This window comes from Canis lupus, chromosome 16 (genome assembly GCF_048164855.1).
Source record: "Canis lupus baileyi chromosome 16, mCanLup2.hap1, whole genome shotgun sequence".
NCBI classification, from domain to species: Eukaryota; Metazoa; Chordata; class Mammalia; order Carnivora; family Canidae; genus Canis; species Canis lupus.
The window spans coordinates 17,562,332-17,582,500 of NC_132853.1; the positions used below are offsets into that span (position 1 = coordinate 17,562,332).

At 35.6% G+C, this 20,169-nt stretch overlaps 1 protein-coding gene across 2 annotated transcripts in view; it reads right to left on the reverse strand.

Annotated features, from left to right (window-relative positions):
- Window positions 1-20,169, reverse strand: part of TAOK1 (TAO kinase 1) — a 158,677-nt gene that overhangs the window by 85,064 nt on the left and 53,444 nt on the right. Inside the window, exon 2 of one of the 2 annotated variants that reach the window (XM_072779213.1) lies at window positions 14,967-15,188. In XM_072779213.1, coding sequence (XP_072635314.1) covers window positions 14,967-15,098 — 132 coding nt within the window. In that variant the 5' untranslated portion in view covers window positions 15,099-15,188. Of the gene's footprint in view, window positions 1-14,966; window positions 15,192-20,169 lie in introns of both variants that reach the window. The other variant, XM_072779212.1, reaches the window with a different exon arrangement.

Consider the following 20,169-nt stretch of genomic DNA (forward strand, 5'->3'; position numbering starts at 1 on the left):
TGATTGTTTAAAGAAAAAATCATTAACACTGAATTCTTTATTTATAATGTATGCTGATGTGGGACACTGGCTTGCTCAGTTGTTGGAGCCTGCATCTCCTGATCTCAATGTAGTGAGTTCAAGCACCACATTGGATATAGAAATTACTTAAAAATAAAAAAATAATTTAAAAAATCTAGTGTGTGCAGATGTAATACATTAGACAAGAATAGCATAAATAATATAGACATTTTTATTGGAGTAATTAATATATAACAAATGAACTGAAAAGAGGATGGAATACTCCTCTCATAGAGTATAAGTCAGATGATAACAGTTAGAAAAGGTTTTTTTTAAGTGTTTATAGAGGGGCACCTGAGTGCTTTGGTCAGTAAGCATTTTCTTCAGCTCAGGTCATGATCCAGGGTCCTGGGATCGAGCCCCGCATCGAGCTGCCTGCTCAGTGGGGAGTCTGCTTCTCCCTCTGCCCTTCCCTCTGCTCACGCTCTTTCTCTCAAGTAAATAAAATCTTTTTTTAAAAAGGTGTTTATATATATATATATATATATATACACACATATATATACATATGTATATATACACATAACAAAATACTTAAGTGATAAGTGAAGAGCAAAATACTACGTATCATCCATTCTCACTGCCTGAGAATAAAGATAAAGCCAAAATTGGCTATAGGCCTAAAGACAAACTGGATGTTGTAGAGAGCAAAAAACAGGAGGAAATCATTCTGTTTCAAACCATAAAACTCTGAAGATCCGTTCGGAAGCGATTTTAATGAACCAGTTAGAATGATCTGAAATCACCATCAATTAATCATATGTAAATTGCTTTTCTAGATCTTCTTTGTATATTTTTCTCATTTTTTTTTTTAAGATTTATTTACTGACTTGAGAGAAAGAGAGAGAGAGAGAGAATGGAGGAAGGGTAGAGGGAGAGACAGAATCTCAAGTAGACTCCCTGTTTAAACATGGAGCCCAGTACATGGCTCAATCTCATGACTCTGAGATAATGACTTGAACCAAAATCTAGAGTTGGATGCCCAACTGACTGAGCCACCTAGGCTTCCCATACCTTTTTTTTTTTAATTAACATTGAACAATTTGCTGTAACCACTGAAAATATAAACTCACCAAGCCCCTAAAAGAATACAGATTAGTAAAATCTTATACTAGAAAAAAGAGGTAAATATTACAACTCATTCTTTAAAATGAAGAAAAATAACTTTAAAAAAATGAATTTGCCAGGATCATACATGATCTGTCATATTTGTTAGCAAGCTACCTATCTCCCAAGCCAGTGCTCTGTAACCCATCTACTGACATACTGGTTCTACTTATGGTATTGGAAACTAAAAGAGAAATTTTTATCTTCCTGGCAATCTAGAGATAGTAGTCCTTTTGGACAGCTAATTCTTTTGGTTTGCTTTCAAATACTTGATACCAGCCCTTGCTTGATTAGCTTGCCTGATGAGATAGCCAGCATACCTGGTTCAACTGGAGTATTTTTAAACTTTAGGTGATCCTTATTGTCAACTAATGAAAATTCAGAAATGTTATGAAAACTATTTGCAGTCATCTAAAAAAATTAGGTAAGAAGGTCCTTCCTCTATATACTCTATAGACAGATAATAGACATTAAAAGCCCTGTCATGGGGTAGGGATGAGAGAAACAAAAACCAAAGCATTCATTCATGTGTGCACTCTCACACACACAACACATACTCATAGGTTTGATACCATGAAATACAAAAGTTAGTGACCTAAAAATGGGATTATGGCAAAAAGATTAAATTCTGGGCTACATTCAAACTTTGCTCATCCAGCTGGCACATGTTTCCCAGACATCAAAACAATTAACAAAAAACACCTGCTTTTAGCAGTTGCCCTTGATTCCTTGATGCTTTCACATGCAATGGTTCCTGATGGGTGATTCCAACCTGAACCTAGGTTTCCTGACTTCCTAAAACAGCATTTATCTTGTTTCCCTCATTCATTTTGTTATGAAAATATGTCAAACATACAGTAAAATTGGATTCATTCAGTGAACTTTTGTTATGTCTCACTAGGTCAGAAGTCAGCCAACTTTTTCTATAGTGAGATACTAAGTATTTTAGGCTTTGTGGGCCAAGTACAATGATCTTTCTTTTTCTGTTGCATTTTCTTCCTTTTTTTTTTTTCTAATTGTAAAAACCATTTTTTAAGATTTTATTTTTAAGTAATCTCTACACCCAACACGGGGTTCAAACTTACAACCCCAAGATCAAGAGTCACATATTCTGCTGACTGAGGCAGCCAGGAGCCCCTGTAAAAACCATTCTTAATTTGGAAGTTGAGCAAAAGTAGTTCACATGCTGGATTTGGCCCCACTGGCTGTAATTTCCCAGGCCCACCTATAGATAAATCTTTGGGCAATATTTTGCCCCATTTGCTTTGAAACTTTCTAAAGTACATATTATCATCACATTGTCATTACTTATTATTGCAGAGGATTTGAGAATACACATTCTCACCCTTGGTTCCAAAATGCTTCTTCATATATTTTTTCTAATAACAAAAACATTCTTTTTTAAGATTTTATTTATTTATTCATGAGAGAGACAGAGAGAGAGAGAGGCAGAAACACAGGCAGAGGGAGAAGCAGGCTCCATGCAGGGAGCCCGACGTGGGACTGGATCCTGGTTCTGTCTCCAGGGTCATGCCCTGGGCTGAAGGTGGCGCTAAACTGCTGAGCCACCTGGGCTGCCCAAACATTCTCTTAAATAACCACAGTACTTACCAAATTTAGGAAATTCAGCATTGATATACAATTATCTAGTACACATATAGTCCATATTCAAATTTCATCAATTATCTTAGAAAATTTATAGAAAATTTCTTCCAATCACAATGTGGGCATTGTGTTTAACTGGGTCTCTTATAGGCCAGCTCCTGACATCTAGCTCAGACCAATTTGCTTTTGCTGCTCCTGTGAGATCCTTCCTATGGGACTATGAAACTTTCTTTCCCAGCCACAGATCTTTAAAATATTCCAGGTGGGTAGGACAACTCCAGAAACTACTACATAAGGAAGTCTAAGCACTAGGGAATCATCTCCCTACATACACAATAATTCTCTTCCATGAGGTACTACCATGTGCACCCTCTTATCAGAAAACAAGTTCTCTTATTCTATCAATTTAAACTTTAGTTCAAAAATGTGTATTCATGGAGTGCCTGGCTGGCTCAGTTGATAGGCATACAACTCTTGATCTCAGGGTTATGAGTTCAAGTCCCACACTGGGCACAGAACTTATTTAATAAAAAAAGAAAAAATGTGTATTCACCTTTCTACCCTCACTGACACTATCTAAACTCTCAGTCTCTCGGGGTACCTGGGTGGCTCAGTGGTTGCGCATCTGCCTTTGGCTTGGGTCGTGATCCCAGGTTCCTGGGATGGAGTCTCACATTGGGCTCACCACAGAGAGCCTGCTTCTCCCTCTGCCTGTGTTGCTGCCTCTCTCTGTGTGTCTCTCATGAATGAGTGAATAAATAAATCTTCAACTCTCAGTATCTCTTTTTTTTTAAGATTTATTTATTTATTTGAGACAGAGAGCATATGTGCATACGCACATGGAAGGGCAAAGGGAGAGGGAGGAGAGAAACAGACTCCCCGCTGAACACAGAGCCACAATGGGGTTGATCCCACGTTCCCTGAGATCACAACTTGAGCCAAAATTAAGTCAGACACTTAACCAACTGAGCCAGCCACTCAGGTATCCCAAGCCCTCAGTATTTCTTTCCTAAATTATCACAAAAGCTTCAAAATCAGCATCCTTTCTTTGATCTTTGACAAAGCCAATTTTTCCTTCACATTACTACAAGAATAAACTTTCTATATTATGAATGGGAATATAATATCTCTCCTGCACTTCAATAGGTTCCCTAAAGACTTTAGAATCAAGCCTACATTTGTTAGTATGGTGTATGGTGCTGTCTTCAAGAGTCTTTGCTTGTCTTTCCTTTTTACCTTTCTCTGATACATTCTTAGTCCCCACTACAACCTGATTTTTTCTGTTGTTTTTTTACAACCTTGATTTTAAAACCTACCTGCTCCAGTCACTTTAAAGACTAATGACAAGTTATAGATTTGGGGTAATACAATTTTATAGATTTAAAATTTTTAAATTACTGATATTTTGCTAATATGTTATTTAACTCAGTCCCTTTAATGCAAGGAAAAGGATCGTAACATCACTATCCCCACTTAACATATCAGATGGGAAGGTCTAAAGAAGAGAGAAAATCTAAAGAAATTTATACTTTCATTACTAACAATGAAATACCAATTGCTCCAAAAACACATATATTTACAGAATGATATATGAAAACTCCATGCAAATACAAATATATCACACATTAACCTAGAAAATCTTACTACTAATACTTGCCCAAAACAACTATAAAAACAGGCAATATATGTAAAACAACCGCATGAAACTACTGAAGAGCAACAAATGCAGGGAAGGCTTGAGACACTAGAATGCTTGAGAGAGACCAGAATGCTTGAGAGAAGACAACCTACAAAGTGAGCTATAAATTTACTCCAGCTTCATCCCTGAATTTGTGGTACAGAAAAATAAGAGTCCAAGGAGAAAGCCAGGCTAAGGAGACAGAAGCCAGAAACAGGAGCTTCCAAAACAGACTTACAGCGTATCATCTCAAAAAAGGGAGCTGAAAAGCAACAGCTCAAAAATCTGCAGGGGCTCCTAGGTGGCTCAATTGTTTGAAAATCTGACTCTTGGTTTTGGCTCAGATTGTAATCCCCCTGTTGTGAGATTGAGCCCCATGTCAGGGCTCCCTGCTTAGCGGAGAGCTCTGCTTCTCCCTCTCCTTCTGCCCATCCTCCCATCCTGCTCTCTCTCTCAAATAAATAAAATCTTAAAAAAAAAACAAAAAACAAAACCCTACACAATCCTAAACTTGCCTACCTGCCTCACTTGTTTCTTGCCATAGAAACCACAATAAGTGCTCTTGTCCATGTTTTTCCCTTGCTTCCTCTGCCTCCTCACTGACACCAGTGCTTCTGCAGACGCCCCCCTCTGGCCTGGCACGCCCTCTTCTCTTGGACCTGTTGAGTATAACAAACCTTTCCTGTAATCACCTGATCTTGATACCTGATCTGTTGGTGTCCCCACACCTGAATAAAACCTAAATTTACAACAATAATAACAAACTCTTGATTAATTCAAAAGATGGCAAGAACAGGGGTGCCTGGCTGGCTCAGTTGGTAAAACATGAGACTCATGATCTCAGGGTGGGGAGTTCAAGACCCACACTGGGCATAGAGCTCACTAAAAAACAGAAATCAAATACAAAAAAGACTTATGCCCAACTATAAGCAGTAATTGCATAAAATATAAATGAACAAAAAACCTCCATTAAAACAAATGAAAAAGAAAAAGTTCCTTACTTTGTTGTTGGCAGCAATTTTCTAGATAGGATCCCAAAGCACAAGAAACAAAGGCAAAAATATGGGCAGCCCCAGTGGTGCAGCGGTTTAGTGCCGCCTGCAGTCCGGGGCGTGATCCTGGGGACCTGGGATAGAGTCCCACATTGGGCTCCCCGCATGGAGCCTGCTTCTCCCTCTGCCTGTGTTTCTGCCTCTCTCTCTTTCTCTCTCTCTCGGTCTCTATGAATAAATAAAATCTTTAAAAAAAAAAAAGGCAAAAATAAGTAAGTGGGCTAAGTTAAATTAAAAAGACACACAGCAAAACAAAATGAAAAGGCAATCGATGGAATGGAAGAAAACATTTGCAAATCACATATCTGATAAGGAGTTAGTATCTAAAATGTTTAACAAGTTCACAAAACTAAACAACTTGGATGAAACTTGAGTGCATTATGCTAAGTTAAATAAGACAGAAAAAGGCAAATACAGGGCACCTGGCTGGATCAGTCAGATGAACACAGGACTCTTAATCTCAGGGTCATGAGTTGGGAGCCTCATGTTGGATGCAAACTGCTTAAATAAATAAACTTAAAAAGAAAAAGACAAATACTGTATATTTAGAATCTAAAGAAGCTGCACTCCAAGAAACTAGAATAATGGTTACCAAGGGTTGAGAGGTGGGAGGAAATGGGCAGATATTGGTCAAAGGGTATACATTTCCAGTTATAAGATTAACAAGTTCTGGGAATTTAATGTATAGCATGGTGATTACAGCTAATAATACTATATTAGATCCTTGAAAGTTGCTAAGAGAGTAGATCTTAAATGTTTTCAATACAAAAAGGAAACGATAATTATGTGACAGGAAGGAGGTGTTACCTAATGATATAGTGGTTATCATTTTGCAATATATAAATATATCAAATCAATACACTGTACAGCTTAAACTTACACAATTTTATACATTAATCACATCACAATAAATGTGAAAAAATTCGGGGGGTGAAGACAACAAAGATGAGAAATATTTTATATTTTTAATTTATGTTTTGGGGGGCAGAGGAAGAGGGGAAGAGAATCTTAAGCAAGCTCTACACCAAATGTGGAGCCCCACGCAAGGGCTCAATCTTGTAACCCGGAGATCATGACCTAAGCCAAAATCAAGAGTTCGATGCTTAACCAAGCAAGCCACCCAGGTGCTCCAAGAAACACTTTAAATGTAAGGTTCCAGAAACAGTGAGTGAAAAAGGATGGAAAAAGAACTACCAGGCAAGCACTTGCCAAAGAAAGATGTGTGATTAATATCAAAGTAGATTTCAAAGCAAGAAATACTATGAAAAGACTGAAATTTTGTAATGATAATGGGACAATTCAACAAGAAGACACGATAATCTGAAATTTGTATATTCCTAATAAATCAGCCTAGAAATGCATGAAGAGACAGCTAAAAAGAAAAAAAAAAAAGACAAATCCACAATCAGTAGAGATTTTAAAATACATTTTTGAGTTGCTGATAGAACATGCACATCAAAAACAAATAAATCAGAAAGGATGCAAAAGAGCTCAAGACTATAATCAATGTATGTTATCTACTCGACATGCATAGATCATTACACCCAACAAAGTACAGAAAATATGTAATTTTCCAGTGCTGGGACAAAATATTCACAAAATACATAAAATTGATAACTATCCAAGATATACAAAAGAACTCATACAACTCAAAAAGAAAAAAAACCAAGTTTTAAAAAACTGGGAAAAACATTTCAACACACACTTCCTAAAGATATGTGAATGGCCATTAAGTCTATGAAAAAGTACTCTATATCACCAATCATCAAGGAAATGTATGTTAAAACCTTATCGAAATACTATAACACACCCACCAGAATGACTCAAATTAAAGACTCAACACTTAATGTTAGCAGAATATGAAGCAAATGGAATTCTCATATACTGTTGATGCAAGTGTAAAATTTTTACTTAATGAAGAAGTCTGGTAATTGGTCATAAAACTAAACATATATACCTGCCTATGATCTGACAATTCCACCCTAGGTATTTAAGAGGAATGAAAAACTGAGTCCACAAAAAGACTTATACATCAAAAGACTTTTAAGTCATATAAGGTTATAAAAGACAAAGATTATTATTATATACTAATAAAAGTTCAATACAGCAAGAAGATATAACAATTATAAACATTTTATAATACCTAATAACAGGTCATTAAAATATATGAAGCAAAAATTGACAGAATTGAAGAGATATTAACAGTTCTTCAATGATGTTGGAGACTTTAATACCCCACTCATAAAAGAGAACAACCAGACAGAAGCAAAGAAACGAGAACACAATAAACCAACTAGATTGAATATACATATACAGAACACTCTACCCAACAAGAAAATACACATTCTTCTCAAGGGCACACAGGACATGTTCCAGGAAAGGCCATATATTAAGGAAAAAATCAAGTCTCAAAAAATTTAAAAAGACAGATATACAAAGAATATTCTCTGATCTCAATGGGATGAAGTTAGAAATTACAAAAAAGGAAAACTAAGGATGTCTGGGTAGCTCAGCTGGTTAAGCACCTGACTCTTGCTTTTGGCTCAGGTCATAATCTCAGGGTTGTAAGATTGAGCCCCACATTTCTCTCTCCCTCCCCATTTTCATTAAAAAAAAAAAAAAAAAAGGAAAACTACAAAATTCACAAAGTTGTGGAAATTAAACAACCTACTTCTCAAGAACCAATGGATTGAAAAAGAAATCACAAAGGAAATTAGAAATACCTAGTTGAATGAAAACAAAAATAGAATATACCAAAACTTACGGGGTCAAGTAAAAGAAGCGCTCAGGAGGAAATTTATAGCTATGGACCCACAAAAAAGAGATTCTCAAATCAGCAACCTAACTTTACAATTTAAGGAACTAGAAAAAGAACAAACTAAACCCAAATTTAACAGAAGGAAGGAAAAAATAAAGATTAAAGCAGAGATAAAACAGAGTAGAAAAACAGGGGAAAAAAATCAATGAAATAAAAAGTTGGTTCTTCAAAAAAATCAACAAAACTGACAAACCTTTAACTAGATGGCCTAAGGAAAAAAGATTACTAAACTCAGAAATTAACAAGGGCACATTACTATTGACTCTAAAATAAAAAGGATTTTAAGAGAGTACTATGAACCACTATACACCAATTAATTAGATGAAAAGGGCAAATTCTGAAAAATATAAAACCTACCAAGACTAAATTAGCCATGAAGAAATAGAAAATGTGAATAGTATCACTATAAGTAGTAAGTAGATTGAATCAGTAATCAAAAGTTTCCCAATAAAGCAAAGCCCTGGACCCAACGGGCTCTTAAAATTCAAAAAAAAAAAAAAAAAAAAAAATCAACAATAAGAAAATATACAACCTGATTTTTTTTTTAAGAAAATTTTTTGAATTTTAAGTGGCTTCACATCCAATGAGAGGCTTGAACTCACAACCCTGAGATCAAGAGTCACATGCTCTACCTACTGGGCCAGTAAGGTGCCCCCACACAACCTAATTTAAAAATGGACCTAACAGGGACGCCTGGGTGGCTCAGCAGTTTGGCGGCTGCCTTCGGCCCAGGGAGTGATTCTGGGGTCCTGGGATCAAGTCCCACATTGGGCTCCCTGCATGGAGCCTTCTTCTCCCTCTGCCTGTGTCTCTGCCCCGCTCTCTCTCTGTCTCTCCTGAATAAATAAATAAAACCTTAAAAAAAAAAAAAAATGGCCTAACACCCTGACACCTTACCAAGGAAAACATACAGATGGGAAATTAGATATATAAAGATGGTTCACATCATGATTATCAGGGAAATATAAATTAAAACAATTAGATACAATACTAGACACAATTAGAATGGCCAAAATCTGAAACACCAATAGTATCCTTTGGTACCAATGAGCATACAGAGCAACAAGAACTCTCATCATTCACTGCTGGTAGAAATGCGAAATGGTACAGCCCTTTTGGAAGATAGTTCGGTGGTTTCTTATAAAATTAAACATACTTTACAATACAGTCCAACAATGGCACTCCTTAGTATTTACTCAAAGGAAGTGAAAATATATCCACACAAAAACCTCCACACAATTTGTTTTTTTCAAGGCAGTGAAAATACTCTGTATGATGATGGGTACTTAGCATACATTTGACTAAACACATAGAATGTATGGTACTAAGAGTGAATCTTAATGTACACTATGGTGATTATGTTACATCAATGTAGGTGGATCAGTTTTGTTTTGTTTTTTTTTTTAAGATTTTACTTATTTATTCATGAGACACAGAGAGAGAGAGAGAAAGGCAGAGACATAGGCAGAGAGAGAAGCAGGCTCCATGCAGGGAGCCCGATGTGAGACTCAATCCTGGGACTCCAGGATCACACCTTGGGCCGAAGGCAGATGCTCAACCACTGAGCCACCCAGGGATCCCTGGTTGATCAGTTCTATTCTGGTAGAGGATACTGGTAATGAGGGAGGCTATGCATGTGTGAGGAAAAGGATAAGAGATCTTTCTGTACTTTCAATTTTGCTGTGAACCTAACACTGCTCTAGAAAAATAAAATCTTTTTAAAAAATATTTTAAAATATCTCTATGTGGGGCGCCTGGGCGGCTCAGTCAGTTAAATATCTGCCTTTGGGCTCAGGTCATGATCTCAGGGTCCTGGGATCAAGCCCTGCATTGGTCTCCTTGCTCACCAGGGAGTCCGCTTCTCCCTTTCTCTCTCTGCCCCCATCCTGTTTGTGCTCTCTCCCATGCACACGCTCTCTCACTCTTTTGTTCTCTCTCTCTCTCTAAAAAATAAATAAAATCTTCTAAAACACGAAATAAATAAAATAAATATCTCTACTTAATATCTTCATCTCAATTCCTTCAGATGAAACTGTTCAGGTTTATAAAGTATTGCAATTTCACTTCTCAACAGGAAGTATATGCATGTAAATATATTTAAGTTTTTATTTATTTATTTAAATAATCTCCACACTCAATATGGGGCTTGAACTCATGACCCTGAGATCAAGAGTTGCATGCTCTTCTGACTGAACCAGCCACACATGCCTATATATAAATCTTTTACTTGCTTATGGTGGTATATTTTTAAACAATGAAAAAGTTAACCTACTTTCCCCCATCCGTATGTTTTACACCAAAAGATGTCTTCTTGGGGATCCTTGGGTGGCTCAGTGGTTTAGCGCCTGCTTTCAGCCCAGGGCGTGATCCTGGAGTTCCGGGATCGAGTCCCACATCGGGCTCCCTGCCTGGAGCCTGCTTCTCCCTCTGCCTGTATCTCTGCCTCTCTTCTGTGTGTCTCTCATGAATAAATAAATAAAATCTTAAAAAATAAAAAAAGTAGCACCATAAAATTTTAAAAAATAAATGACACTATCCTCATTTTAAAAATTAAATGGCGGGATCCCTAGGTGGCTCAGTGGTTTAGCGCCTCCCTTTGGTCCAGGGCATGATCCTGGAGTCCTGGTATCGAGTCCCACATCAGGCTCCCTGCATGGAGCCTGCTTCTTCCTCTGCCTGTGTCTCTGCCTCTCTCTCTCTGTATCTCTCATGAATAAATAATAAAATCTTTAAATTAATTAATTAATTAATTAATAAACAAACAAATAAATAAATAAAAATAAAAATTAAATGGCATATAAAAACTATGTGTTATAGATATATGTAGGATGAATAATTATCTCATTTCGCCTTGGACTATGGGATTTCTAGGACATGGGACTTTTACCAGTAAAGCTGGGAGAATCTTGGAGCTCCTGCGTAGCTTAGTCAGTTCAGCATCTGCCTTTGGCTAAGATCATGATCCCAGAATCTTGGGATCAGGCCCCACATCAGGCTCCTGCTCAGTGGGGAGTCTCCTTCTCCCTCTGTCCCTTCCGCTGCTCATGCTTGTGTTTTCTTGCTCTCTTGAGAGAAGAGCCAAAATACTAAATAACTAAAACCAGGTATGAGTGGGAACATTACAACCAACCTACAGAAATAAAAAGGGTTATATGACATTTCTATGCACAACTGTATACCAATAAATTAGATAACCTAGATGAAACAAATTCCTAGAACCCACAAATAAAGTAACTTAAGAAAATAAAAAATAGGGACACCTGGATGGCTCAGTCGGTTAAGCGTCTGTCCTTGACTCAAATTATAATCCCAGGGTCCTGGGATTGAGCTCCATGACAGACTCTCTGCTTAGTGGGGAGCCTGTTTCTCCCTTTCCCTCTGCATGTGCTCTCTTGCTCTCTGTCAAATAATAAAATCTTTAAAAAGGAAAATAAAAAATAGCAACAGACCTCTAACAAGTTAACACTGAACGAGCAATAAAAAACAAAGTCTATAACCAGATGCCTTCACTGTGAATTCTAGCAAACATTTAAAGAAGAATTAACACAATTCTTCACCAACTCTTCCAAAAAATAAAAGAACACTTCCTAACTCAATGAGGCCAGTATTAGCCTGATACAAACACTAGACCAAGAAAATCATAAGTAAATTACAGTATCTCTTATGAATACAGATGTAGTCAAAGTACAATCAAACCAAAAACAACAGCCTATATAAAAGGATTATAAACCATGACAAAGTGGAATTTATCCCAGAAATGCAAGAGTGGTTCAATATAACAATATCAATAATGTAATTTACTACATTAACAGAACCAAGGAGAAAAACCATATGATCATCTTAATCGATATCAAAAAGGTATATAACAGAGTACAAAAAAAAAAAGAGTACAACAAACTTTCATGAAAAAAACACTCAAAAAATTACAAATAGAAAGATCTTCAATATGATAAAGATTATTTACGAAAACCCCACAGATAACATTATTCTCAATGATGAAAAATGGAAAAAAGCTTTCTATTTAAGATCCGGAACAAGGATGCTCACTTTCATCACTGCCATCAAAGTTCTAATTAGAACAAACATAATAAAAACAAATAAAAAGCATCCAAATTAGAAAGGAAGAAATAAAACAATTTTTTATACTTTTTTTTTTAAAGGTTAATCTTTTTTTTTCTTTGAGGGAGACAAAGAGAGAGAGGGAGCACACAGAGGGAGAGCAAGAGGGAGAAGCAGACTTCTTGCTGAGCAGAGTGTCTGACGTGGGGCTTGAGGTTATCAGGACCCTGAGGTCATGACTTGAGCCAAAGGTAGACACTTAACCAATTGAGCCACCCAGGTGCCCCAAGTGACATGATCTTATATACAGAATTCCAAAGTATCCACATGAAAGATACTAGAGCTAATAAATTTAGCAAAACTAGAGTAAAAATCAATTCACATAAATCACTTGTTTCTATATACCAGAAATGAACAATCTCTTTAAGAGGGAATTAAAAAAGTAAATCCATTTACAATAGCAGCTAAAATAACATACTAATGACTAAATTTAAGCAATGAAGTACAACTGTACACTGAAAACTATAAAACATTGCTGACAAAATTAAAGACCTAAATAAAAGTTTAGAAGAACATCTTGTGTTCACAGTTAAGACTTAGTAAGATGCCATACTACCAAGCATAATCTATGGATTTAAATAATCCCTAACAAAGTTCCAACAGCAGAAAGGAAAAGCCGATTCCCAAATCTATATGGAATTCCAAGGACCCCCACATAGCTAAAACTATCCTTAAAAAGATTAATAAAGTTATCCCTGATCTCAAACTTACTACAAAGCTACAGTAATCAAAACAGTATTATACTAACATAAAGATGGATATGTCAACAAATGGAAAAGAACTGAGAGTTCAGAAGTAAACCCATACGATATGGTCAATTGATTCCACAAAGATGTTAAGATAATTCAACAGGGAAAGAATAGTCTCTTCAATAGAGAGCACTGGAACAAATGAATTTCCACATACAAAAGAATGAAATTGGACCTTTACCCCATTAATATATGCAAAAATTAACTCAAAGTGAATCAATGACCTGTAAATAAGAGCTAAGAGCATAAAACCCTTAAAAGAAAACATAAAAGTAAATCTTCATGACCTTGGATTTAGCAATGGATTCTTAGATATAACACCTAGAGCATAAGTAACAATGACCAAAAATAGACCAATTGGATTTAATCCAAATTTAAAACTTTTGTACATCAAAGGACATTATCAAGAAAGTGAAAAGATAAACTACAGAACAGAAGAAAATATTTGCAATTCATGTATCTGGTTAAGGATTTAATATTAAGAATACGTAAAGAACCCTTACAACTCCACAACAAAAAGACAACCCAAATTTTAAAATGGGCAAACTATTTGAATAGACATTTCTCCAAAGAAGATATACAAATGACTAATAAACACATGAAAAGATGCTGAACATTTTTAGTAATAGGAAAATACAAATCAAAACATCAAGTTACTACTTCACAACGAGTAGGATGGCTATAATCAAAGTAATAAAAAAATAACAGGCATTTGTGAGGATATGGAATAATCCGAATTCTGGTAAATTGCTGATGGGAATGGAAACAGGGTACAAGCACTATGGTACAGTTTGTCAGTTCCTCAAAAAGTTAAACCTAAAATCACAATGTGATCTAGTATTTTTCACTCCTAGGTACACACTCAAATTTGAAAACAGTGACTGAAACAGATATTTGTACACCAGTGTTCATTATAGCATTTATTCACAATAGTCAAAAGGTGGACACAATCTAGTGTCCATCAACAAATGAATGGATAAACAAACCATGGTATATTTATACAATGGGGTATTATTCAGCTATAAAAAGGAATGAAGTACTGATACATGCTACAGCATGGTTGACCTGTGAGGTGTTAAGCTATACAGTATCCTAAGCGATATAAGCTAGTCACAAAAGTACAAATATTGTATGATTCCATTCATATGAAATATCTACAATAGGCAAATTCATAGAAAAAAGTAGATCAGAGATTAGGTAGAGGGAGAAGAAGTTATTGCAAATAAATACAGAGCTTATTGTTTGGGGTGATAAAAAAAAGTTTTGAAAATAGTGGTAATGGTTGTACAACATTGTGAGCGTAATTAACACCACAAATTGTACATTTAAAAATGATTAAAATGGTAAATTTGAGGATTCTTTTAGCACAACACACACACATATACACACAAGAAAAAAGACTTTGGTACATAGCTTCTGTCAAACAATAATCCTAGAATTCCTCAACACTAAAATTGACTACGTATGAGACTTTACAGAAGTCAGTGTTCTATAAAAATTTAATTCTATAGTAATGCAAGTCATTAGACTCCTCAAACTACTGTGCTAAAATGCCAAACCACATGTAAGTTAAAGCAAAATAAAAATCTTTCCCATTTTTTCAATAATCCAAGAAGCTCAATAAATAAAACTATCTACTTTCATATTATATACATACATCTATGCAGGTGATTATAAAACGGACTACTGCCTATGTTTCTTTATATTATTGTTTTTTACTCGCCAGGACTAAATATTAAGTAAATGCTGGTCACTGACATTAAGCCTTTAACACTTACAAAATACACTGCTCCAAAGCTTCCATGGCCAATTTCTCTGAGATCTGTAAAGAGCTTCTCTGGATCTTCTTTGAAGAAGAGCTCTGCAATTTCAGGGTCCTTCAGGCTGCCCGCTCGGTTAGTTGATGGCATCCTGCTGGGCAATCAGTTCTCTGATTCTAATTTTATACTGCTATCCCAATCCTTGGTTCATCTGTATGAATGAAGCCACACTGGCATAAACTACTGTAGAGAAATAAAAAAAGAAAAAAGTCAGGAAAAGCAAAAGCTACTACGAATAATTAGTATAAGATCATTTTCTGACAGCATATACAAAATTATCTCAGGTCTAGATTTTCACTGAGAAGGAAGTATGGTCTACTAGTATAGTAGTTCCTCATCTGGCTCATGATCACAATTACCTGTGGTACTTTAAAAAAAAAAAAGATTCTTAATATCCATAGTATACAAGTAAATAGTGTATGTATACTTTAAAAAGTAAACAAATCTTTATATCATAGAAGCCTTTCTATGTCAATACTTCAAGATTTACCTAATCCAGATACAGCGCACGCATCAGAAGAGATAACACATAGCTATCAAAAATCTGCATTAACAACTTAAGATGTACCAATAGTATGTCTTTGACACCAGGAAGATTCTCATCTATTAATGATATTCAAATATAAGAAAATACACAAAATATTTCAGTAAGTTATGTTTCTTTTCCTTTCAGATACCATTTGCCAGTATTTAATCAACTCTAATACAGACAGTCCAAAGAAAACTACAATGGAAGAAATAATGATTTTCACACAGACAACTGTTTCCCCATAAACCTGATTCACATTAAAATATGGCCTTTATCAAATCTGCATCATTAGATAAGTAGATACTACAGATAACCAGTAAACTCCCTGGTGTTCTGGTATCAGTTCCTTTGTATCAGATTACTGGTTTTTAAAAATAGCTGTCGTAACTGAGAGGCTTTAGAACCTGGGTTCTGGAAAAACTGCCTGGACATGAATCCTGTCAACACTATTTACAAACTGTGAGCTCAGGTAGCCTCATTTTCCTAATCTGTACAATGAAAATAATCTATTTTCGAGAATGGGCTAGCACACTCCAGAAAATCAGAGAAATAAATAATGGGGGAACTGAACATTTACACTATCTAATACTAAAAGATAACTATGGCATCATTAGAATACTTGAAAATAGGACAAGCAACACACTCAAATATGGCTGTCTTGGAATTTAGCATACAACGAAAGGAGAAAAAAATAAATGTTGAGAAAATTGAGAATCCATTTAGAAAAAGAAATATAGGGCAGCCCAGGTGGCTCAGCAGTTTAGCGCCGCCTTCAGCCCAGGGCGTGATCCTGGAGACCCGGGATTGAGTCCCGCGTCAAGCTCCCCGCGTGGAGCCTGCTTCTCCCTCTGTCTGTGTCTCTGCCTCTCTCTCTGTCTCTCATGAATAAATAAATAAAATCTTAAAAAATATATACATAAAAATTATTACACTCACATATCTTATCTAAACATTACTGCTAAGTGGCTTCAGAGGCATCCCAAATAAATGAGGAAAAACTGCCTAAGTGATGCTTGGACACTCCAATAACTATTTGGCAAAAAATAAAATGAGAACTGTTCCTCAAAATGAACACCATAATTACATATGGGTCAGAAATAGAAATTTAAAAAATAAAACTCGGCGACTGGCTGGGTCATTCAGAAGAGCATGTGATTCTTGATCTTGGAGTCATGAGTTTGAGCCCCTCACTGGGTGTGGAAATTACTTAAATAAGATTTTAAGGAACACCTGGGTGGCTCAGTGGTTGGGCATTTGTCTTCAGCTCAGGGCGTAATCCTGGAGTCCCGGGATTGAGTCCCGCATCAGGCTCCCTGCATGAAGTCTGCTTCTCCCTCTGCCTGTTTCTCTGCCTCTCTCTCTCTCTCTCTCATGAATAAATAAATCTTTAAAAAATAAATAAATAAAATAAAATTTAAAAAGTGAAACTACAAATAAAAGAAGTTCCTCCATAATCAGGGATAGAGGAAACTTTATGATCCAAATCCAAAACAATAATAACAAAGAATGATACATATTTAACAATATTAAAAAAAAAAAAAACTTGGAAAGAGTGGTCATGGAAAAAGACACTCCAAACAAAAAGAAAGAAAAAAAAAAGATAAACTTGGGGAAAAAAAGCTTGAAACTTAGGTTTACAAAGGGTTAATAACACTAATATATAGAGTTAAAAAAAAAAAGGAAAGAAAAAAACCAACAATCTGATATCCTTAATATCCAAAATGTTCCAAAAAACAGCAGAGAAAAAATACAGCAGATATGTGAGTTCACAGAAAAAAGACTATCTTGAATTAAATTAAAAACTTTAAAAAATTAAATGGCTTAAATCTGAACAACCATTAAGGCAGCCCTGGTGGCTCAGCGGTTTAGCGCTGCCTTCTGCCCAGGGCATGATCCTGGAGACCCGGGATCTAGTCCCACATCGGGCTCCCTGCTTGGAGCCTGCTTCTCCCTTTGCCTGTGTCTCTGCCTCTCTCTCTCTCTCTCTCTCTCTGTATCTCTCATGAATAAATAAATAAAATCTTTAAAAAATAAAATTAACTATTAAATATACGAAAATATGTTCCAAATCACTTCAAGTAAGAGAACTATAAATTAAAACTATACTAAGATTTCATTTGTATCTATCAGAAACGCAAAAATTCACCACATGCTGATGGTACGGTAGAAGGGAAATACGTATGCACTCATCCATTAATAGCGGTAATGATAAAACAGTGCAAACCCTAAGGAGAAAAATCTAGCCAAAACATATATGCACTTATCATTTCACACAAAAATACCACTTTAAGGAATCCATGCCAAAGATACTTACAGAGAATATAAGAAATGATAAAGGCACAAGGTCAGAACTGGAAATCATTATATCGCTAATGGGAGTATAAAACAGTACAACCATTTTGGAAAACTGTTTAGCAGATGCTTATCAAGAAAAATAAATATTTACTATATGAAGGAGCAATTCCTGAACTAATCATTTATTCAAAGAAAAGAAAACACAGGTACACAAAAACTTGCACATAATAGTTTTATTCGTAACAGTCCAAAACTGCAAATACAAATGCCTCTCAACAAGTAAATGTATAATAGAATTGTGGCATATTTACACAATGAAATACTATTCACAGCAATAAACAGGAATAAACTACTGACACATGAAGAAACACACATGAATATCAAAAACATTCCGTTCACTCAGCAAAAGAAGCCAAAAACAAAAGAGTACGTACTTAATGATTCCCCTGATAAATTCTCATATAGGCAAAATTAGTCTCAAGTAATATATCCAATGTTACTTAGGGTGGGTATGGAGGACAAAAGGGCCCAAAGGAGTTTCTAGGGATAACAGAATACTAGTGTATACACTTGTATTATGTACTATATTATGTTATTCAGTTGTAAAACTCTAATTGAACACTTAAAATGGATGCATTTCACTATGTGTAAATTATACTTCAATTAACAACTTTAAAAAATTAAATGGCTTAAATCTAAGTGCAATATACACATGTATAAAAATCTAAGTACCATATACACACTCTCTTACGTGTGCACTCTCTATATAGTGCAAATTTATGAACAAGGTATAGAAGGATATGTATTGAAATATTAATATTTTCTTGGATAAAGCAGAACCATAAAAAGCATTATTGCTGGCCTACACATCTGTATTATCTGAATTTTTATAGCAATTGCTTTTATAATTTTAAGAAATTTACATTGCATTTTAAATTTGAGGGAAATAAAATAGAACATTTTTAGAACTAGAAGAATACATACTCTGACTATGGAGAACATCCAAAAAAGGCTATTAGCATTTTTTTTTAATTCACAAAGGACTAATGCATTTTACAATTTTGTATGTCAAAAAAATTTGAGTCAATCACAAAAACTGAAACATTCAGAGCAAACACAATTAAGGAGGCATATTCCTTAAATATATAAATATTATTCAAATCACTAGAAAGTAGCTAATTCATCAACATATAAATAAACGGCCAAAGGATATACATCAGCATTCCATAAACAGGTAATATAAATTACTGGCGAGAGAAGTTAAAACTTGATGGGTACAGCCATGAGTTTTAGATTATATTTCCCTTCTTTAATTCCTGGCTTTGACCTCTTATAGCCTGAATTACAGAACTATGTTCAGGGTGCTGACAAGAAAACCCTTGAAGAAATCAAATCCCCTCTTTCCATCCAAAGGACCAGAAAAAGGAGATCTAAAGACTGGGAGGGGGAAAGCCATTATTTTCTCTTTTGTCTCCTCAGTCACAGAACTGCACTGCCCTAGGAACAGAAAAACAAACAACAACAACAACAAAACATAAGAAAGCCTATCTCTTTGGCCAGAAAAATTGGAAAACAGGGTTCTTGTTGACCCAAAAAGTATGAAGGGGATTCCCATTATTTTCTTAAACTCCTCTTTCCTTTCCCCACTTCACTTAAGGGTAGCCCCATTATGAAGACTTGTACAAAGCACAGGTCTTAATGCTCAGGGAAAAACTTGTCTTTCTGATCAGAAGAACAGGGAAATAGCCACTGGAAACTGAAGAGTATGGAGGAAAATCGTGGACAAGAGAGAGATGGAAAAGAGATCTCTAATTCTTTTCTTTTGGTATAAGCCAAAACAAATACTGATTTGCACTTGTGTAGACTCAAGTGAAATGAAGGCTACACTAAAGACAATTAATCTATAATATAAACCACTGCCAAGTCTCATACTATCACTGAAAGGCATAGCTCAGGGCAAATCCAAAGAGCACAGCAAAGGTTTTGAAAATAGAACTGAGGGATGCCTGGTTGGCTCAGTGGTTGTGTCTGCCTTCGGCTCAGGTAGTGATCCTGGGGTCCTGGGATCGAGTTCTGAATCAGGCTCCCTGCAGGGAGCCTGCTTCCCCCTCTGCCTATGTCTCTGTGTCTCTCATGAATAAATTTTTTTTAAATCTTAAAAAAAAAAAAAAAAGAAAAGAAAACAGAATTGATACTGGAACCACCACCTATAGAAAGTGAGATAGAACTTCCCATTTAAACCAGTTGGTGTCTACTGAAAATGAAAACAAATCAACATTCTCTAGAGCATATTAATAGGACTCAGAAATGACAACATAATATTCACAGTGTCCAAGA